This window comes from Pseudorasbora parva, chromosome 2, assembly GCF_024679245.1.
Source record: "Pseudorasbora parva isolate DD20220531a chromosome 2, ASM2467924v1, whole genome shotgun sequence".
Taxonomy (NCBI): Eukaryota; Metazoa; Chordata; class Actinopteri; order Cypriniformes; family Gobionidae; genus Pseudorasbora; species Pseudorasbora parva.
In genome coordinates, this window is record NC_090173.1 from 22,290,143 (window position 1) to 22,311,379 (window position 21,237).

Here is a 21,237-nt window from a genome sequence, read left to right on the forward strand (position 1 = left end):
ATACTTCAATGTACTCAAAATAAATGGTATTTTACTCCTTAAAAGCGGTATAAATTAGTAAATATTCCTCTAAATACTCCTCTAAAAAGCGGTATGAATTAGTAAATATTCACAATGAGTGGAAAACAGTGATATGGTTTTAGACTTAGAGGCGCATTCATACAATGTTTGTTATTACAGCCCGTGGGTTCACAAAAACGAAACCGCGCAGAATGAATTTCTCATTCGTCTGAAACCTACCCATTCCACTCGCACGACTCGCGCGCGTCTCCTCTGACGCACAAGAGGATATGACGAACTTATGAGCCCCCACAATTCCCCGCGCAGATCCGCTTTCCCTTCCTTGAGAGTTAAGATGGCGGACCGGCGGCGACGGAGACGGCGCGCCTCTCAGGACAGCGAGGAGGAGGACGAATCCGCTTCGGGCTCCGAGAGCGAGAGATCTTCCTCGGCCAGCCGGAAGCCTCGCGCGAGAGAACCCGAGCCGGTCGAAACACCAGTGGAGCGCGTCGCCACCAAAAGAGACGATGAGTCGGAGTGTGTGAGTGTGTGGCTATAAATCTGCTTTTATAATCAGGGCCGATCTGAGTGTGTGCGGGTTGTAGCGTTTCAAACGGTCTAAACGCTTTTAAGTATGACTTGAGGCGTCATATAAATGTGACGTTTGATGTGTTGTGGGGTTTTCGTCTCCAGCTCTTGATATTGATGTTGTGTAACATGCGCCTATTACTAGTTATTTTATAGGTTTCCTGTACAATCCCTGATGTGTCTGTGGTTCTGCTTGGTGTCTGTTTGTTTTTATTTGTATGTTGACCGTAAAATTACGAGCTTTCCATCATTGAACCCAGTGGTTCTCCATCCTGGTCCTGGAGGTTGCCTTGCCCTGCACATTTTGGATGTGTCCTCTATCTTAGACCCCCAACTGCTCACTAAACAGGTTCCCTAAACTGAAGGGTGTGTGTCACAGTTTAAGTAGACCCCTGAGATGTCTAGTACACTGGGGGACCTCCAGGAATAGGGCTAAGAAACACTGATCAATTTAACCTGATGCTTGGGCAAAGGTGAAGTAGTTATTGCGTGTAATGGCAGATACATCTGCCATTAGACATCTGGTTCGCTAGACATTTAGGGTTTTGATAAGCAAACTGGATGACATTTGAGGTTCCTAGATGCTTGACATCTGATCCTCTCTGACTGCTGTTCTGCCACGAGAGGAGAGAAAGATCTGATGACCACAAAGAGGAACTTCAGCATTGTTTTTGTGAATTATCAAGTTTGCCTTCCTTGATTGTTTGTTTAAGATCAGGAATTCTCGGGTTGGACATGTAGACGAGGCTTTTTTTTATTTAAGTGTACTTTGATTGGCTGTAGTGTATATTTGACTCTGATCTCTTTCCTTTTCAGGAAAGTGAAGATGGTGTTGGTGAAGGTGAGTGTACCTCTTTCACTTTTGTCTTCTTTTTGCTGCTGTATTTTTTGTGATTTCAGTTTTGATGCCAAGCTCACAAGTTTCAAATTATGCTTGCAGTCCAGTAGGCTCATGAATATGTGATTTCATGTTAAATGGTTATGAACTGTCACTCTTGGTCTAGTCTAGTTCTGTAGTCGTACGCTATTTGCTCTCAGAAATGAACAGACTTGCTGAAATGGCTGACTTCTTTTCTTCAGCAGTGCTATCAGACTATGACAGCGCTGATCTGGAGGAGAATGGATCGCACACGGAGGTAAGTCTCTATGGCAACACAGTTTAGGGAACTTGTTGGGAATCAATCAGTTCTGTAAAAGACAAAGCCGGGATGAATCGGTAAATTTCCAGACTGCGTATCTGTCGTTGTGTGAGAGCCCTACCCTTTTCTTTGTGGAGAATATGGATTTGAGTGTGATTATAGCTTAATTTAGTCGCTTTAAACGTGACGCTAGAAATTGACCTGCGTAATTTATAATTTAGAAGAGACTCCGCTGGGGAGATTGTTGTAAGCGTTACATGTGGTTTGCTCATCTCTCGTGCCATTATGAATACTGCCAATGCCCGAGCCCCATGCTGTCAGTGCATCTGTAGTCCTCATCTAATTTTAGTAGACCCGGCTGGTATGATGCACCATCATCCACACTTTTAGCTACTCATCCTCCTTATGCAAGTAGTTTTTAGATGATTGCAGGACCTTTTATCAGGTAATATAGGCATATCAGAGGGTGCTCATGCTCATTGGTTGTGAGGTTGTGGCACCTGCAGAGTGGAAATGGATGGCGCTCTCCGCTCCGTCTGGGCTGCCTTGGATGCTGATGTTCGTTTCACTTTGTTTGGTGTCCTAGCAACTCTTTCCTATCGTTCAGCCCTACATAAAGCTGTCTTTCATTCACTGCAGACTAACACAATCTGCCTGGTTTCAGTATGCTATGTTTAGGAGAGTTTTCTGAAGTGGAACAATCATGACAATTTTTTTTATTAATTTTTTTTCATTGGTCGTGTTTTTGTTTTTTATTTGATTTACTAAATTATAAAAACATACACACTATCTGTATTGACCTCCCCTATTCTTGATTTAGTAAAATAAATTGATGCTAATAATTTTATATTTTCAGTGTTCATTTTAATTTTTGTTTTGTAAATTTTTGTAATTTTATATATATATATATATATATATATATATATATATATATATATATATATATATATATATATATATAAAATTCTCTTAGTTTTTCATTTGATATTTATATTTTATATCCTAGTAATATGCATACTAAGTAAATAGTTAATAGTGAGAATTGGACCCTAAATTAAAGTGTTACCAATTTTTTTCCCAAAATATGCTGATATTTTTATTCTGTTATACTTTATTTTAAGGTGTGCTTGATAAAGTGTAATCACAATAAGAATGGAGTAATGTTACTTGACAATGTGTGCTTTAGATTTAGTTGCTTGTAATTATAATGCATGATTTACTGCGAGTACATATAACATAAGTTCATGTAATATGTAACAAGCACACTTTGAAAAACTGTTACCATTTGTTCTTGCTTTTTTCTAGCTTTCTGTTTTAAAAAATAGTTTGAATGTGCCTTAAAGGGATCGTTCACCCCAAAACTAAAATTAGCCCATGATTTACTCACACTCAAGTCATCCCAGGTGTATATGACATTCTTATTGCAGACGAATAAAATCAATTATATTAAAGTCTGGGATAATCCAAGCTTTATAATAGCAGGTAATTGCTGCTATGTTTATGAAGTCCATAAAAAAGAACTGCTCCACATGGCTCCGGGGTTAATAGAGGCTTTCTGAAGTGTAATAAAAATATCAAAATTTAAAACTTTATAAAGTAAAGTTCCAGCCAATCCGTGGAAAAGTGTTGAAAGTGCCTTCTTGCTGTTCAAGATGCTTACATCTGAAAAGTGTACCTGGTAGCGTAAGCCTTTGGAACTGCAAAGGAACTTTCAACACTTTTTCCATAAATTGTGTTTTCATTTTGCTTTGTGTTTCCTGACCTGAGAACTTTATTTGACATTTGTGTTCCTCTCAGGGAGGAGAAGATGAGGAGGAAGGAGAGCATTTCAGTGAAGACGAGGCCTCGCGTCCGGCTGTAGAACCGAAGCCCGCTGCAGAGGCCCCGACAGAAGAGCTTGTTGAAGCGGAGGAGAGAGATGAAGAGGTCAAGGAAGTTAAAACCGATGAGAAAGGGAATTTAGCTGGGGAGCGACAGAGTGGAGATGGACAGGTATGGAAGAACAGAGCATCTTTTTGTAAGGTATATATTGTTTTATAAACAATATATGTTGAGGCAATACTGCTTATGTTTATATACAGTAACCTAGTGGAGGAGACAGAGTGAGCTGCTGTGTGGAATAGGAATGTCATGGTACCAAAATCCCAGTAGTCAGTACCAATATCATTAAAATGTTATGGTTCTTGGGACCAATTTCGTTACCAGCAAAATCTGTTGGAACTATTTTATTTAACGGTTTGATAAAAATGCTAAATAAATTCAATGAGTTTATTTAGGATGGTGATATAAGTAGATAATTCACAAACATTTAAATGCTACATGTTTAAAAGTAAACATTGTTTATAAAAAAGATCAAGTGAAAAATAAGCAACCCACTATGCACTCCTATTAATAATTATTAGTGTTATTACATTGAGAAGTAGCATAATATAATGTATAACAGTAGAATAGTATATTTATATAATACAACCCTCTACAATGTGATTAAATCACTCACATATGTGAGTAAATCGCCACTCTGGGCGACTAAATAATATCTATCTTTAGCAATTGGCTAATAAATGCTTAGATTTTAGACACCAGTGTGTTTGTTAGAGGCTAAGAATAAGTTTTGCATAGATATATTTCCACTTGTTGAACACTCTTTCAGTTCAGCTCAACGGATGCGGCGTTCCTTTATCTGATGTACCGTAAACTCTGGTGTGAAGGCGCACAACTCACTGTCACTCTGCAGAGAGTGCGTTTTCTCACTGAAAAACGCAAAGACAGAGTCTTAAATAATATTCAAATGTACATGTGTATCGAGTTCTACATCTATATTATATATCGAGATTATTTTAAATATATACATACATACATACATACGTGTATGTATCTATATATAAAATTATATATATATATATATATATATATATATATATATATATATATATATATATATATATATATATATATATATATATATATATATATATAAAAATTGTGTACAAATACACATGCATATATATTAAAAAAATATTTGCAATAATTATTTATATAATTTTATATATATATATATATATATATATATATATATATATATATATATATATATATATATATATATATAAATAATTATTGCAAATATTTTTTTGGAACTGCAAAGGAGTGTATATATGTGTGTGTGTGTGTGTGTATATATATATATATATATATATATATATATATATATATATATATATATATATATATATATATATATATATACGTACATACATACATACATACATACATACATACATACATACATACATACATACACACACACACACACACACACACACACACACACACACACACACACACACACACACACACACACACACACACACGTGTATTCAAATATACATGAATTTCTACATTTTATATATAATCAATAGCATTGTGGGCCATGTAGTGCTGTTGTGTGAGTCCTGCTTCATGGACTTTTCCCAATCCTGCTCCCCTCTGTCTCCAACCTTACTTCCTGTTTAGCTACTTTCCTATCCAAATAAAAGGCAAAATACAAAATCTTTAGACTGTAACATACTTGTTAGCAGTTGAATTTTAAACCAATTTGTCAGAACAAGTTTAAATATGGTCGGAAAAATCTGTTGGGAAGTCTGGAAATTTGAGTCTGGAAAAGTATGGAATTTTGAAATTAAAATTGTGTAGGAACCCTGGATTACATTTAATTGATATATTGTTTTAACCAACCTCTACCCTAAACATTCCCATTGGTAACTCTGTTGAAATATTTCAACTAATTTAAGTAATTACATTTAAAATGGCCGTGCCTGTTTTCCAACTTCCTATAAGTTGGAAAAAGCTCGGGTCGGGTGTCCCCTGTTGAAGTACAGTTGGCTATATGGTGCTCACAAAACTACAAAATTAGAGTCCTAGAAATGCAGTCCTAAAAGTGCTGCATCTGGTATTGCAGGCAGAAAATATTGTAAAATGCTGGGCGTCGCGGTCAGATGCCGAATGGTGCTGCCAGTATGCGTACACTCATAAAAAAGGCTTCTCTATGAGGTGCTGTACTTGCGTGCGTTTTGCTAAAATATTTGTTTTTGGCCATGAAATGTGCCATGTGTGTATTTTTTTTATGATAGTAGTAACTTAATCTAACTGCTACACTGATGTTCTTAATTGTAAATAACTTTAAAGCCAAAACTTAAGACTCCTAAATGATTACAGGAAAGCACAGAGGACCCTGAGAATAAATCAGGAAGTAAAGGCCAGAAGCTGGATGATGATGAGGACAGGAAGAATCCAGCCTACATCCCCCGAAAAGGCCTTTTCTTCGAGCACGATGTGAGAGGCCAGGCTACAGAGGAGGAGAGGTGAAAGACCACTTCATTACAATAAAATCATATTTTAATGAATGAAATGAGTTGAATGAGTTTCTAGTGTGGAATCTGACAAAAAAAATGTGGTTCGTAATGCTCTCTTTTTCTATGCACCCATCTGTCACCAGGCCCAAAGGCAGACACAGGAAGTTGTGGAAGGACGAGGGCAGGTGGGAACACGACAAGTTCCGTGAAGAGGAGCAGGCGCCAAAATCTCGCGAAGAGCTTATTGCTCTTTACGGTTATGACATCCGCAACGGCACAGGGCCAAGTGACGGACGATCATACCGCTCCCGAAAACCCAGGTGAGGTTTATTTGCCATTTAAATGAAATTTGTTTATTTCTTTGCCATTTGGTGGCATTGGTAAAATGTATCTGTTTAGTTTTAGTACTTAGGAATGCATGTATTATGTATTAGTGATACAAATATTTAAAGAAGGACGAAGGGACAAACTCCCCACTTAACAATAAAAACAAAAGAAAAAAAACATCACACAGTAACTTATTAAAAGAAAATGGGTACAAAAAAATGTTTTATTACCGTAAGTCTCTCTGGAAAAAATGCGTCTTGAAGAGGAAAAAAACATATATAAGTCGCACTGGACTATAAGTTGAATTAGGGCAGAGCGGGAGCCGCCCGCGCATGCAAGCACCCACTCCCGTGCACTCGCTCGTGCCCGCTCACTGTAAATAACCGAGCAGAAGTGAGTGATAAACTTGTAAGGGACTGGCGAAAAGCAAAGGGTACTTTAACTGTAATGAAGAAAAAGAAGAAAGCTACTTGCGGACTGAAAGCAAGATGGCCAGAGCTGAAGGAACGAGTCCACAGACGCTTGAACTCTCTGCCGGGAGAGGCTCAGCCATGCGAGACGAACGCTGTGTAAATCGTTCTCGGCTGCATATTTTAATGCAGTTTGTATTTTGCAGAGTAAGATTTTCTTTATGGGGGCATTTTGTTTGTGTTCAGTCTTTCTAAGTTGTTGTCTTGTAATATTAGGCTACAGGAGCAGCATAGAGCGCATTCTCGCGGCTATATGTTTATTCTTGTCAGTCAGTTTGAATTAAATTTGATATATAAGTCGCAGGACCAGCCAAACTATGAAAAAAAGTGTGACTTATAGTCTGGAAAATACGGTAATTAATTGTCAAAAAGGAAGCATGTCATTTTTTAGCTTCAGGTTGACCCCTAGGCCCCAACAGCCCATTCAGTTAAATATATAAATGATTTAAAAACTAAGCATATAATAGATGTATTCTAGATTAATTTATAACGGTTTTTATATATATATATATATATATATATATATATATATATATATATAAAATTAAATTAAATTAAGAACTCTTCTCTCTTAAAGATTTTTTTTTTTTTTTAAAGAACTTAATTGTATTACCTATCATTCAAATATCTCCATGTTTCATTGTAGACATTCTGGTTCACCCAGTCGGGAGCCTAGGCGTCACCGTGATGGAGAGAAGTCTGTGCGTACAACATGGCAGGGGCCTCCACCTGGCCACCGCAACACCCCTCAGTCTGTTACCCTACAGTCAGGTCCTCCTCCTGCTTCCCTTCCAGCACCCAAACCCCCCGGGCGACCCTTGACTCAGCCTCCCCAGCGCAGCTTCCAGGGCAGTCGAGCCTCGTCTGCCCCCCACAGGACAGAAGGTAGAGGACACCTGAAGCCCAGTCTAGACGGTCCGCCACCTCGAGGCGTGCGGCCACAGCCTGGAGAGGGTGAAAGGGGCCCGAGGCTCAGGGGCCGTGGCTCCTATGCTGCCCACGCTGACCGTAGCCCAGGCGTGGTGGTGGAGGACATCCGCAGTGAGGAAGAAGAGGAAGAGGGTGAGATTCCAACAGCCACAACTACATACACCGCTCACCACTACAAGACAGAAAGGGAAAGGGTTCCATCACCACGAAAGCAAGATCCAGGCCCTCTGATGGAAGGGGGCAGCGCAGCTGGTCAGGTGCGAGAATCGTCTCCACCTCAGGAGCGGCCGGTGGAGAAGAAATCGTACTCGCTTGGGCGGAGGGCAACACGAACGCGACCATCTGATCTCAGTAAGCAGGCGTCGTTAGATGAAACCTCGCCCACAGTCCAGCAAACCCCAGCAACTGCAAAGAGCGAGTCGTGGCAAGAGCAAAGTGATGCAGGGACACAAGGTGGACTAACAGGGCTCGACCAGGACCTGGCCCGCCTCAGCCTAGCAGGGCAGAACTGGACCCAAAACCCATCCTCCTACCTGCAGGCTGAGATGAGAGGTAATCACTTTTTGTGTAATTGTTTTACAACCATTTTTAAGAAGAGTGGTTTTACATTTCCAGCATGTTTGTGCTTAACAGGCATCCGTGGTTCCATGCACATGGCGGGAGGTCCTCCGCAGTACGGAAACATGGAGGATATAGTAAGTCAGCTGGTCCATCAATAATTGCCTTCATACTCTTCAGACTCTTTATAAGTGACAAAATGTAGAATATTAATTTTCCACAATTTACAATTCTATTATATTGTCGAAATGCATGTTATATATCTTATTGTGAACAATTGATCTGTGTACCATATTTTCTGTAATTATAGTTAGCATTTTTTAATCATCTAATGGGTCCTGCACACTGTGCAATTTTTCAAAATCCTTTGCGAATGTCCCTTGTCAGACTGTACGAACATGATCGCCATGTCACACTGTAAGATCTCAGTTGACATTAATGTCAGACTGCACAATAGTGAAGGCGCGCTAAAAACGGACGCGCGCAAGAAAACTCACCCGGAGTTCATATCATCAATGAATGACGCGTTCAGTGACAGTGAGCTGCATTACACGCGGGACTGAAATGCTGGCTACAAATAAATTTCTAGCTCTCGTTTTGGTCATAGTTTGTCTTGAAAAACCGAGATATTTGACTGTTGTCGTAGGAGAAGTCACACTGCAGGATTCTGTGCCAAATCTTCTGACACTGCCAGAATTTCGTCTGAGGTAAAATTTGATCGCAGAGCTCATTAATCGGCGGCCGGTGAACATGTCAAACTAACGACCAAAGACGTCAGATTTTAGCCTAGGATCTGAGGAATCTTTTAGGATTTCCTAAATTTGTCTCAGACGGCCAAATCGTGGCCAAAATCGCACAGTGTGCACCCGGCTTAAAGGTGCTGTTATTTGCATTCCAATGTAATGGATGTATATACAATATACACACACATACAGGTCCTTCTCAAAAAATTAGCATATTGTGATAAAGTTCATTATTTTCCATAAATTAAACTTTCATATATTTTAGATTCATTGCACACAAACTGAAATATTTCAGGTCTTTTATTGTTTTAATACTGATGACTTTGGCATACAAAATTTTGGCAAACCCAAAAATCTAAAAAAATTAGCATATTTCATCCGACCAATAAAAGAAAAGTGTTTTTAATACAAAAAAAGTCAACCTTCAAATCATTATGTTCAGTTATGCACTCAATACTTGGTGACAGAATTGACTGCTTCAATGCGGTGTGGCATGGAGGCAATCAGCCTGTGGCACTGCTGAGGTGTTATGGAGGCCCAGGATGCTTCGATAGCGGCCTTAAGCTCATCCAGAGTGTTGGGTCTTGCGTCTCTCAGCTTTCTCTTCACAATATCCCACAGATTCTCTATGGGGTTCAGGTCAGGAGATTTGAGCTCAGTGATACCATGGTCAGTAAACCATTTACCAGTGGTTTTGGCACTGTGAGCAGGTGCCAGCTCCCTCTCTCGCCCTTGCTGCGGATAACGGTTTAAATGAACAAACTTTGAGTGCTGATCAAGAGTTTTGTGCAAGCAATTTAGGGTCGCGAGACTCGCGACTCTTGTCCCAAATATAGCAGGCTTCATTCAGTGATTAAAACTAGGGATGCACCGAATCCAGGATTCGGGTTCGGATTCGGCCGAATATTGGGCTTTTTGACTGGGTTCGGTTTCTGTCGAACTTTAGAATTTTTTTCCACCGAACCCGCTTGCACTACGCAATACTGGTTGAACATGATGCCGCGGTTGATTATGGCAACGTGTTTACTAGGTGGACTGTTCGAATGCAGTAGGCTGTGAGAAAGTGAAAATGGAACTTGTGAACAGAAAATGTGTTGTTTGGCAGTACTTTCAGTCACAAGAAGGCAATTCAAGTCGAGCTATATGTTCAATTTGCAATGCCGATTTGTCTCGTGGTGGCAATAACCCTAAACAATAGCCGCTGGATTTCCGGTTCGCGAACAAATCGTTCTTTTTAGTGATCCATTCGAACCAGTTCACCAAATCGGACTGAATTGTTCTAAACGGCTCGCGTCTCAAATCAGCGCTGATTTTACAAGTTACTATAGTTACTCACTTTCTGACATGAGTGACAGTCCCTCAGACTAGAAATAAACTAATATTTTGAAGTATATGTTGTAACTCCAACAGTTCACTGAACTGAGACATGTTTTGCTGTGAGAACCGGTGAGCTGAGATACTGCATGCGTGATAGCGTCGTCTTGAACAGAACTGTTTCTCTCGGAGTGGGATGGCTGCTATTTCTCTCGGAAAACTGATGCTGATAATATATGAGCACGGGTGAACCAAGGATTTGTGTAAGTTTATGTTTTGTCAATGTAAGTTTATTTAATCTGTGTAAAAGATCAGTGTTTGCACGACAGTGGCTGTATTGAGTGCTTTTGCAAAACATGAATTAAAAAACGTATCCAAGATGATGATGATGACAATAATAATTATTACTATACTAAGTTTTGATTACAAATACTTTTATATGAATGTGTTTGAATGTATTTTCATCCGCCGAGATGATATAAATGACTACAGACAGCAATACGGCAGTGTCATCCTTTTAAAATTAAATTAAAAATACACCGCTGTGGACGTTGTTTATGTCATTAATGTGTTTACTGTGATAATGGACTGAGGATGTGAGTTGGTTTCGGATTCGGCAGAATATTAACTAGTGGATTCGGTATTCGGCCGAACCTCAAAAATCTGGATTCGGTGCATCCCTAATTAAAACAAATATCATTAATATAAATTGAAGTTTTATAGTATATGGAGCGCTCCGAGCGAGCTCTGCTGTGGTAAACATGGAGCTTTTCCTTGACATGGTAAATAATCACAGCAGTGAAAGCAGTGGATTTATCCTTTATTCATGCAATATCTCTTCAGTCAGTACAGTAGCCTACACTTTAGAAATGCTTCTGTTTAACGTTAAATAAAATGAGGCATGGTATGCTAACTGTATCTTGCATAGCTTGCATGTAACTTTATCTCGCGGCTCAACAAGTTTACCTCCTACCGACCAAAATCCAACGTACGTGCAGACATTTTTAGATTATGGAGTTAATATCTCTTTCTCTGCTGCAGTTGAGTTGAGCTCTGCACTTTCTGCCATCTTCACTGCAAGACACGTCCACTTTCAGCAGTGACAGTGCAACTCCTGCTGTGACCTGTCCCTGAACCCCCATGAACACGCTCGCACAGCAGACAGCCACGCCTCTACTACCGCGGTGGGGGATTTTTTTCCGCTTTTTAAAAAAAAAAATGGAATATTAATTTTCATATTCGAAATTCGTTTTTTTTTTTTAAACTATTCGAATGTATATTTGAATTTAGAATATTCGTTGACAGCCCTACTCTGGATGTTTCTACTCCAGACTCAGTCCACTGCTTCCGTAGGGCCCCCAAGGTCTGGAATCGGTCCTTCTCCACAATCTTCCTCAGGGTCCGGTCACCTCTTCTCGTTGTGCAGTGTTTTTTGCCACACTTTTTCCTTCCCACAGACTTCCCACTGAGGTGCCTTGATACAGCACTCTGGGAACAGCCTATTCGTTCAGAAATGTCTTTCTGTGTCTTAACCTCTCGCTTGAGGGTGTCAATGATGGCCTTCTGGACAGCAGTCAGGTCGGCAGTCTTACCCATGATTGCAGTTTTGAGTAATGAACCAGGCTGGGAGTTTTTAAAAGCATCAGGAATAACAGGAAAGTTATTAGTTGATTCAGATGATTAGGTTAATAGCTCGTGTAGAGAACCTTTTCATGATATGCTTATTTTTTGAGAGCTGTATGCTAAAATCATCAGTATTAAAACAATAAAAAACCTGAAATATTTCAGTTGGTGTGCAATAAATCTAAAATATATGAAAGTTAGATTTTTTTTTAATCATTACATTATCTAAAATAATGAACTTTATCACAATATGCTAATTTTTTGAGAAGGACCTGTATATATGTGTGTGTGTGTGTGTATATGTATGTATGTATGTATGTATATGTATATGTGTGTGTGTGTATATATATATATATATATATATATATATATATATATATATATATATATATATATATATATATATATATATATATATATATATATATATATATATATATATATATATATATATATATGCTATTAAAGGAACTCTGGTGAAAAATGAACCTAGGAGTAATTAACAGATGGTTACCGAGTAGAACGTTCTCTGGGATGCGTTTTCATGAAAATCGATAGTAAAGAGTCTTATCTCTAAAAACAGATTAGCTTATACAGGGTATCCGTGGGGTCTTGAAAAGTATTAAAAGGTGATAAATCAATTTTGGGAAAATTAAGACCCTTATAAAGTTTTAAAAAGTCTTATCACAGCTTTATAAAGTCTTACATTTTGAAAGTATTTTGTCTCCAAAAAGTATTTATGAATATATTTATTTTCATCCCCATAAGTATTAAAAAAACAATGGGGCGCTCAGTCTGAGATCGGATCGGAGTGGATATGACCAGTCGTTTTCTCCGTCATCACTCGCGTGAAAACGCGCTGTGAGACTCGCGCGCTCTGTGAGAAGATCTGACGCTGTGCATCATCCGAGAGCATGCAAATATTGAGTTCTCTTTCAAGTCTTGCGCTTAAACTGACAAACTCACACAAGAAGTATGTCAACATGTCCGTTTTGATGAGTATCCTAGCAGACATAGTCTGAATATATGCCTTAAGTGAACTGTATAGTATGCACAGTCGAGAAAGATGAGCATATCCCTGGATCAGGTCTTAAAGGCGCAGTAGCCTTTACTGCTGCCTGAGTGATGTCCTTATATTTAGTTTGACATTAAACAATGCTCTTGATTAAATAGCTTTTGTAAGTTTAATAAGGATTAATCTTTCATTTAAACAGTTAAATATGCAGTTATTTTACATTTGATTACTTTATTCAATTTCTGTCCCTTTCTGCAGGCCATTAGGCATGTGCATTATTACTTAATGTACGCATGAGTGAGGGCGAGTTAAACATTTTAGTTTGAATTTTATTTTTCGGTTTTTGGCTTTGGTTTCTTCATTTTTGGTGTCGGCCAAGAATTTTGATTTCGGTGCATCCCTACTGACAATGTTCTGCTCGGTATTTTCATCAACACACTTCAGAAGATGCCAAAACTAAGTTTCATTTTTGGGACTAAAAACCTAAAACTGGAAGCCATAAAAGACCACGAATCATCCAAATGCCTCATCCAGGTAAAAAAAAATTGCAGAGTCCTTTAATGAAATGTATATCAGTTCATGTTTTGTGTGTGTATAAGCAAATGTCAGTATTTCAGAACAGCGGTGTTGAGCATGTATACGGTTGATGGGTAAAGTATTCTTGAGTGCATTATAAAAAAAAAAATTAATTGTTAATAAATTATTATTTACGATATTTTAAAGTGTCCATGATAACAATATCGTGCATATTCATTATCATGATAAATCGCATTATCGAAAATCGGCACGTCTAGCAGTTACACATTGTCAGTTAAAAACAAAAAAGTGGCTGGTAAAAACATTGAGTGGTGGACTTTGAAAAAAGTTAATTTCCATCCCTGGCGAGCGCTGTCTACGGGTGATGTCATGTATTTTGCGAAATGCGCAGTTAGGTAATGTGTCGCCCTCCATACGTCGCGAAAACAGATATGCAATATAAACTATACAAAATTGGCCTACGATAGAGATTTTAAGTCTACATTCGACTACAACTTTTTATTAAAGGTTTGTTGCCGATTAGAATTTGAAGTGCGATGAGGTCTTAAAATATTTTGAGAAGGTCTTTAAAAAGTCTTAAAAAGGTATTGAAATTAACTTCAGGATTCCTGCATATACCCTGTTATAAATTATTATATTAGGAATTAAGTTTGTGAAATCTAATTACATGGAATTGCATGAATTATACCTGTTTATTAAAATATATGGTTGACTAACTACAAGGGAAGAAGGTGTCCCATATGAGATTTCAAGTCACAGTTCATCACTTAGCACAGCGTTCGTGGCTCGACTGGCCAAGACTGTTTTCCAAGATGACTACTGTCTGTAAACGCGTAATGCACTGTGTTTATAAGTGTCTTCTTATTAAACTGTTTTACACTTACAAAGTTCTCAATGCTTCGGTTTGCATGTAGGGACCCTCATTATGCTACCGTGTTAGTGTGAGGCTATTTTGAGCCTTGTTAGTGGTATTAACCTAAATCTTTCCCTCACCATGATTTTTGTATAGTCGTTTTAATGTGTGCGGAATGTTTAATTAAATAGGGATTCATTAAAGTCTAATATTTATTATTTTTAAAATATAAAAACGGATGCTGATTTGGAGAGATGAAATACAGCCTTGAATTTCACCAGTTATTTCTTGTTTTCAGGGTGTCGGTGGTGGCCGGGCTAAGCGGTATTCATCACAGCGCCAGAGGCCAGTTCCTGAGCCGGCGCCCATGCACATAGGAGTCATGGAGGGCCACTATTATGAACCTAGTGAGTGCAGTACTCCTTTTGATTTTAAATTAAATGGGTCATGTGTGTCCTTAATTCACCTACTAAATATATTACTTATTTCGTCATTTTTATTTTTATGGTGATCATACATGCAAGATATTGACTATAATTTCTTCGTGCAGTGTCTTTCCAGGGACCAATCTACACACATGGGGACAGTCCAGCACCCCTGCCCCCTCAAGGCATGCTTGTTCAACCCGAGATGCACCTGCCTCACCCCACTCACCCTGGACACCCAGGTGAGAGATGTGAACATCTGCTTAAAGTTCACTCTTGGCTAAATGCATGTTTTTGGTCTTACTGGGTATGATTAGTCCATGCATGTTTTTTCTTGATTTATTGCCATTTTTACTTAATTTTTATTTAAAGCGTCAAAATGTTTTGGAGGTCTCCTACAACAGGTTTACGTGCATCTAAGGTCAAAAAACAGTTTCATGTTCTCATAATATAGATTGCACATCACCACATTGTTTAATAATTCTCAAACGACTCAAAACATGAATCAATCTCTAAATCCCTCCTTTACGCCTACTCTGCTCTGTTTGGTCAGATGGCCCAGTCTGTTGTGATTTGGCATTTCGAAAACAAACGCCCTTTACCATTACTGAACTCCAGCTCCGTACGGAAGTTTGCTTAAGCTCAGCGACTGTACACACTGTAAAGGTAGTAACTACGACATCTATTTTACATCCATCCCAGCCAGTCCGAATCGATGATGAAACATTGGAAGAACTAGTTATTCAACCCAAACCTTGAGCAGGACGTACTGAGGTACATTGAGATGTTTCAACTATAATTCCTCACCATCAGCATTAACAAATGTGGTTACATCAGCAAACCTGTGTGTTTCTAATTTACTGTGGCGCACATGCAGGAACTGTATCAAAGTGCATACGTTAGCTCAGCACTAACGTGATCTTGCTCCATCCTTTATCTTTATTCAAAGCAGTAAGAATGACAGACAATCTGAGTTTTAGGTGATACTGCAGCCCAGAGATGATTTTTAGTAAGACCGTAATAACTTAAATTAGCCTGTTAGCCACACACATACACAATATAAACACATTGTAGAGCAGAGCGTGTTCTCGACATGGTGCTATCCAGCATCTGCTGCAGTGTTTGAGGGGGTTTCTGTGTTTCCCTGGTGTCTGCGAGCGCAGTGACGTGTGTGGACAAGAAAAATGCTAATGTTTCGTCTTGAAGTCACAACTATTTGTTTAATTGACTCAGTCGACTCTTACTTTTCAGAGACAATAACTTTTATGTATGCTGCACTTTCAGATTTAAAACTTTGTAGGATGTTTTCATTCACCTAGAACTATGTTACACATTACAGTCCATAGTTGGGGCACTTTTAATGCCCTAAAAGAAAATTGTGTAATTTCAACATTAACGTTTCAAATATTTTCTGTGCTTCAGGCTTGCATCCGCACCAGTCGGGAGGGCCCATGCCCAATCCGGCTCTTTACGCTGCCCCACCTGTTTCTTTGTCACCTGGGCAACCGCCTCCACAGCAGCTGCTACCCCCACCCTTCTACCCTCCACCAGGTGTCATGACCTTTGGAAACACCAATTACCCGTACCCAGCTGGAGCTACGTTACCTCCAATGTACCCCAACCCCCAGGTGAGCCTGTTTGACTGTAAATAAGTGTTATTTGCGTTCTGTGGTCAGTGCTGGGTGGATTACTTGCAAACTGTAGTACATTACAGAATACAAATTACAAGATGACAATTGTAGTTAATCTATTACACGTTTTAAGTAATATAATCAGACTACTTTTGGATTGGTTTTAGATTACTTTTCACAATGATATGAATAGGCTAATATTGTACCATATTTATACAAAATGCAAAGAGAAAGAAAATGTATTCCACTCTGTATTAAGAATATGAAGTGCATTAAACATAACATTGTTTCACAAACTGGGATTTAAGGAACTGCAGGGGTATGGCTGCAGCTATCAATTCTTTTTGTAATCGATTAATCTAGCACGATAAATATTACTTTTTTCTTTATTAAAGGGCAATGCTAAATATATTTGTTTTCTTTTAAAAAAAAATTAGTTTTATTGCTGAAATATATGTATATTATATGCAAATATATTTCAAATTGCTTTAAAAAGGTAAACGTTATTAAATCTAAAACTAAACCTACACCCAGTAAACCAAAATAATACCTAAGCAATAATACCTAAACATTTGTATTTTTGTTCAAATTAACTTTTATGTTTCAGCTTCAGCTCAGGCATGACATAGCCTAAGCATATATCATGTCTTATGGAGGCTTTGTGGCTTTTGTAAGAAGCTAAAAATATTGGACAGGAAGGACTATTTAAATAAGAACTAGAGTAGAGATGGGAATAGTAGAGATGCGCGGATCAGCTCTAACGTCTCCGGATCCGCTGTTAAAAAACAAACCATCCATCCGCACCTGATCGCCACAAATTCTCATGTAGGATTATTTTATCAATAAAAAGTAACTGTAGTCTGATCATGATTGTTTTAAAACGTCATCCAATTACAGTCATTTATATTTGTCTAATTACCCAATCCAGATTTCATTTAGTCAGTTACTACCCAGCACTGCCTGTGACACTCCACTAGTAAGTATCTCAGGATTTTTGTGCATCTCTGCATGCTTGTCTCTCTCCAGGCACAGTCCCAGGTCTACGGTGGCGTGACGTACTACGACACGATGCAGCAGCAAGCTCAACCCAAACGCTCCCCGCCCCGTCGTTCCTCTCATCCTGTTACAGTCAGGCCTCCCCCTCCTGAGGTAACGGCATATTACATTCAGCCAGGAGAGATCAATCAGGTGATTTTTCTAATAGAGGATGCACAAAACATTGCTAGCATATTGGTTGCCTGCTGATATTATAGTTTGTTCAGTATTGGATATTTAACTATAGATGTTAATTTACCTTGACCTTCATTTAATTATCTAACACTCCTTTAAAGTTGATCTTTTAAAAATACTTGCAACTATAGATTGTAAAATGCAAATCTTTAAATGAACGTAGGTTTTTCATACTGTACATTATAATCTTGTGATGTCTAAATTTGTAGCATTTCAAATGATTTTAAGTTGGTGTGTTTAATTTATTTAGGCCAAATACTGTATAATTTTATTAATGGCCATTTATATGTGGGCAAATGCATTTCTTTCTCAGTGCATGCAGTTTTCATTTGGGAGTGCTTTGCCTGTGCTTCCCCATAATATAGTCCCAAGTCAATATCTGCCTAGGAACTCACCTAGTCTTAATCTGCATCGCTAGCCTGACGTGGTCACACTCAATTCTAGTCAGAAAATGAGTCTGAAACTGCTCCATTGGGCTGTGATTATAAGGCATGTTTCAACTGAAGCAGGAAAGACCTCAATTGGATAGACCTACAACCAATCAGAGCAACAGAGCGACACATTGCATTAGTTGCATTAGCAAATGTCAACAGAGCTCAACTTGCCTGTGTTGCCAAGTCTGCAAGACCCCCCCCCCCCCCCCCCCCACACACACACACACACAAACACACAGACACGTAGCTATGCGCAGATATACAGGATAGGTTTTTCATACTGTACTTTATAATCTTATAATGCCGTTTTAATGTACGACCTAGAGGCAATCACCCTCTACTTCGCGTCGGGCGGTTCTTCGCCTCTACGCCGTGCATTAAAATCGTTTAATGCATGGCTAGCCGTGGATTATCCCTTACTTCTGACATACTCCAGTTAATTGAGCGTCAGCAACGCAGCAAAAATAGGCTCGGCACCGAAACCCCCGCTTCACTGCTGCTCACGCGCTCCTCCTGGTCTGAATGCACTCACTGATTAACGTGGGAAAAATACACACTTAAGACCTGCACACATCTATACAGACACACATCCAATTTTACTTTCACTTTAGACATAACTGACTGTGTTTGTTAACCTTGTGTGTATTTGACAGTATTAGCGCAGTGGGATTACTTAGTCCAGTAATCACGCTCTGAAAAGCATAAGTACTTGTTTAACCGGCAAGGCTTTAAAACGCATTCGAATAATGAACTTTCGTGATTGCGAATAACTATAGTGTCCCGTGATCGTCACTCTACCACTAATGTGTGATATCACACACCCCACCCACACCACAGATTTGAGAGATGGTGTGGCGCACTGGCCCTGCAGCTTCATGTCACCGTTGAAGTGATATCTGACCAGCATTGCAAGCATGATTAAACACCCCCTAATTCAGTGATTGGATCGTGATGGGATATTTACTTACATCATGCGGAGACTCACGGGGCACACACAAACAGAGCCAATTCGGAAATGAACAAAATGTACGAAAATGAATCGGTTAAATGCAGAACCTCTTCACAAGTGTGTATTAAACCGTGGATATCACACCAAACGGTTCAATGTTGTATTGAGAAGTGGCATCCGTCCTACATACACACACACAGGGCGAGGGAAATAAGACCACAGGGGCCTAAAGCTCAGAAAGGGTGACGCATTGAAGAAATTACTAATCTGTTGACTGACTTATTCTTTTCTGTGAATGATAAAAAGTGTCGCCAGTTTACATTACATTTCTGCAATGGTATTATATTAATATCTGATTTTGTGTTTTGATCTTATTCTGTCCATCAGGACCAGAGCAGAAAGGCTGCAGAGGAAATCCGCTCCTAGCCGCCGGGGGGGCGAGGAGCCCACGTGTCAGGACCAGCACCGCTTTTGTATAAATTGAATTCCCCATTTAGGTTTTATCTTTGTCATTTTATTTGATCTTTGCCTTGCTTGGTTTCACTGTCTTCATCCGAGGTTCTGTTTGCAGGTTGTTCCTTCCTTTTGTACTTTAATTCGTAACCAGCTAAATGGTTTACTGTTGTTCTGCTATCCAGCTAGGAATTAATTATGCAGTCCTAAACAGCGAGACATTTTTTTTCCTGTATCCCTAATGTCTCTGCTGACAGACTAATTGAAATCGTACGAGGCGGATGGACTTTTGATTCAAGTGTTTCGTAGATTTTTCTTTTAAATCGTCTTTTGCTCTGTTGTGCAAATGTTTTTATTGGAAAGGAGAAAAGCACTACGACAAACTTGAGTACGTGAAACGATGGACCCGCGTTTTTGATTCTAATCCAGGGGTTAAGCTGTAGTCTGAAATCAGCCGCAGTCGCACACCTTCAAATGCACAAAAGTCCTTTTCGCTCGTTTGTCCGTTTGAGACCACTGTATCATTCTGACTGCTTTACCTGCTGTGATGGTGCTAGTCCCACTTCAAACCGGGCCTAAACCCCTCAAACCTCCTCTTTCCCGGTCTGTCTGGCTGTCCCATGTCTCTAACATTGTACTGTTGAATTCAATACTGTAATTCTATTAAAGCGAACCGTTAACCTTGCCAGATACCGACCTACTTGACAGTGGAACTCGCTTGATTAGCTTTCTATAGTAAGTGTACATATTAAAGTATATTGAAGCCAGTGGTTTAACGAATAATACTAAGAACTAGTCATTTATGAAATGCTGTCAATATGAACAAAGCAAGCAGGGAAACCTAGCCAAGCCTCTTTCACTTTGAATTTAATATCAAAAATGAATTTGCAGTTATTCATTGTTTTTCTTTTTATAAATAGTTTTGGTTGCAATTGTTTTCTTTGAGGCACACTGTACAGGCATGCATGGTTTTATAGATATATTTCTTTGTGAAAGCAATTCTAGATGGCAACTTTGGCTGTGAGCTGTTATTCTTTGCCCCACTGTGGGAGTGCTATGGATGCATCTTTTCCCTTTACGATTGTTTCCCAAAATTAAACCTAACAGTATAACTGAGATGTCGTCTTTCCCAGTGTTGTTTAGACATGGCTCGTTAAAGACTATTAGAAGATGTTGTATTACGTTCTATGCCTTAAAGAGTTCATTGGTTTGACATATCCGTTTTTGTTTGATTAGACCTGACAACACTGTGAGGGCTTGTATGTTTCATAGATGTATGAATAATATTAAATGTTTCATTTTTGCAATTTGTTTTGTGGAGCAATGTCAGGAGATGAAATTAAACAAGAACTGAATATAACATTTGACTTGTCCTTGCTTTTTAGTTTTTTTTAAATGGGTATTGGAAGTTTTTTTTTTTTTTTTAATTATTATTATCAGGGGGTGCTCTACATATTGTATACCACATTGGCTTTGTAGAAAAAGTTTAATTTAGCAGCATCTGAAATTGTATATGTAGTTATGTATACTTATTTCCTCTAATGTTTCACTGTTAGATATAATATTTTGCAAATCTTAACATATCATTTTCATAATATTTCAAAAATATAATCGTTTTGAATTCTACAAGTATTTTATATATTTGGACAATAGCTGTACAATTTTA

The 21,237-nt window shown here is 38.7% G+C and overlaps 1 protein-coding gene across 5 annotated transcripts; it reads left to right on the forward strand.

Moving 5' to 3' along the window:
* The first annotated feature begins 302 nt into the window (after positions 1 to 302).
* On the forward strand, positions 303 to 20,933 carry casc3 (casc3 exon junction complex subunit). Of its 5 annotated transcripts, none has more exons than XM_067412442.1 (13): positions 303 to 541; positions 1,405 to 1,429; positions 1,669 to 1,724; positions 3,525 to 3,719; positions 5,943 to 6,088; positions 6,223 to 6,399; positions 7,523 to 8,358; positions 8,440 to 8,501; positions 14,748 to 14,856; positions 15,000 to 15,116; positions 16,297 to 16,502; positions 17,495 to 17,693; positions 19,506 to 20,933. In XM_067412442.1, the coding sequence occupies exons 1-12, from the start codon at positions 356 to 358 to the stop codon at positions 17,651 to 17,653; spliced, it is 2,274 nt and encodes a 757-aa protein (XP_067268543.1). In that variant the 5' UTR covers positions 303 to 355; the 3' UTR covers positions 17,654 to 17,693; positions 19,506 to 20,933. The 5 variants fall into 5 exon arrangements, with proteins under 5 accessions (XP_067268543.1, XP_067268551.1, XP_067268528.1 ...); XM_067412450.1 differs by having other exon boundaries at positions 17,495 to 17,654; XM_067412427.1 differs by having other exon boundaries at positions 1,672 to 1,724; positions 17,532 to 17,693.
* The last annotated feature ends 304 nt before the right edge of the window (positions 20,934 to 21,237 follow it).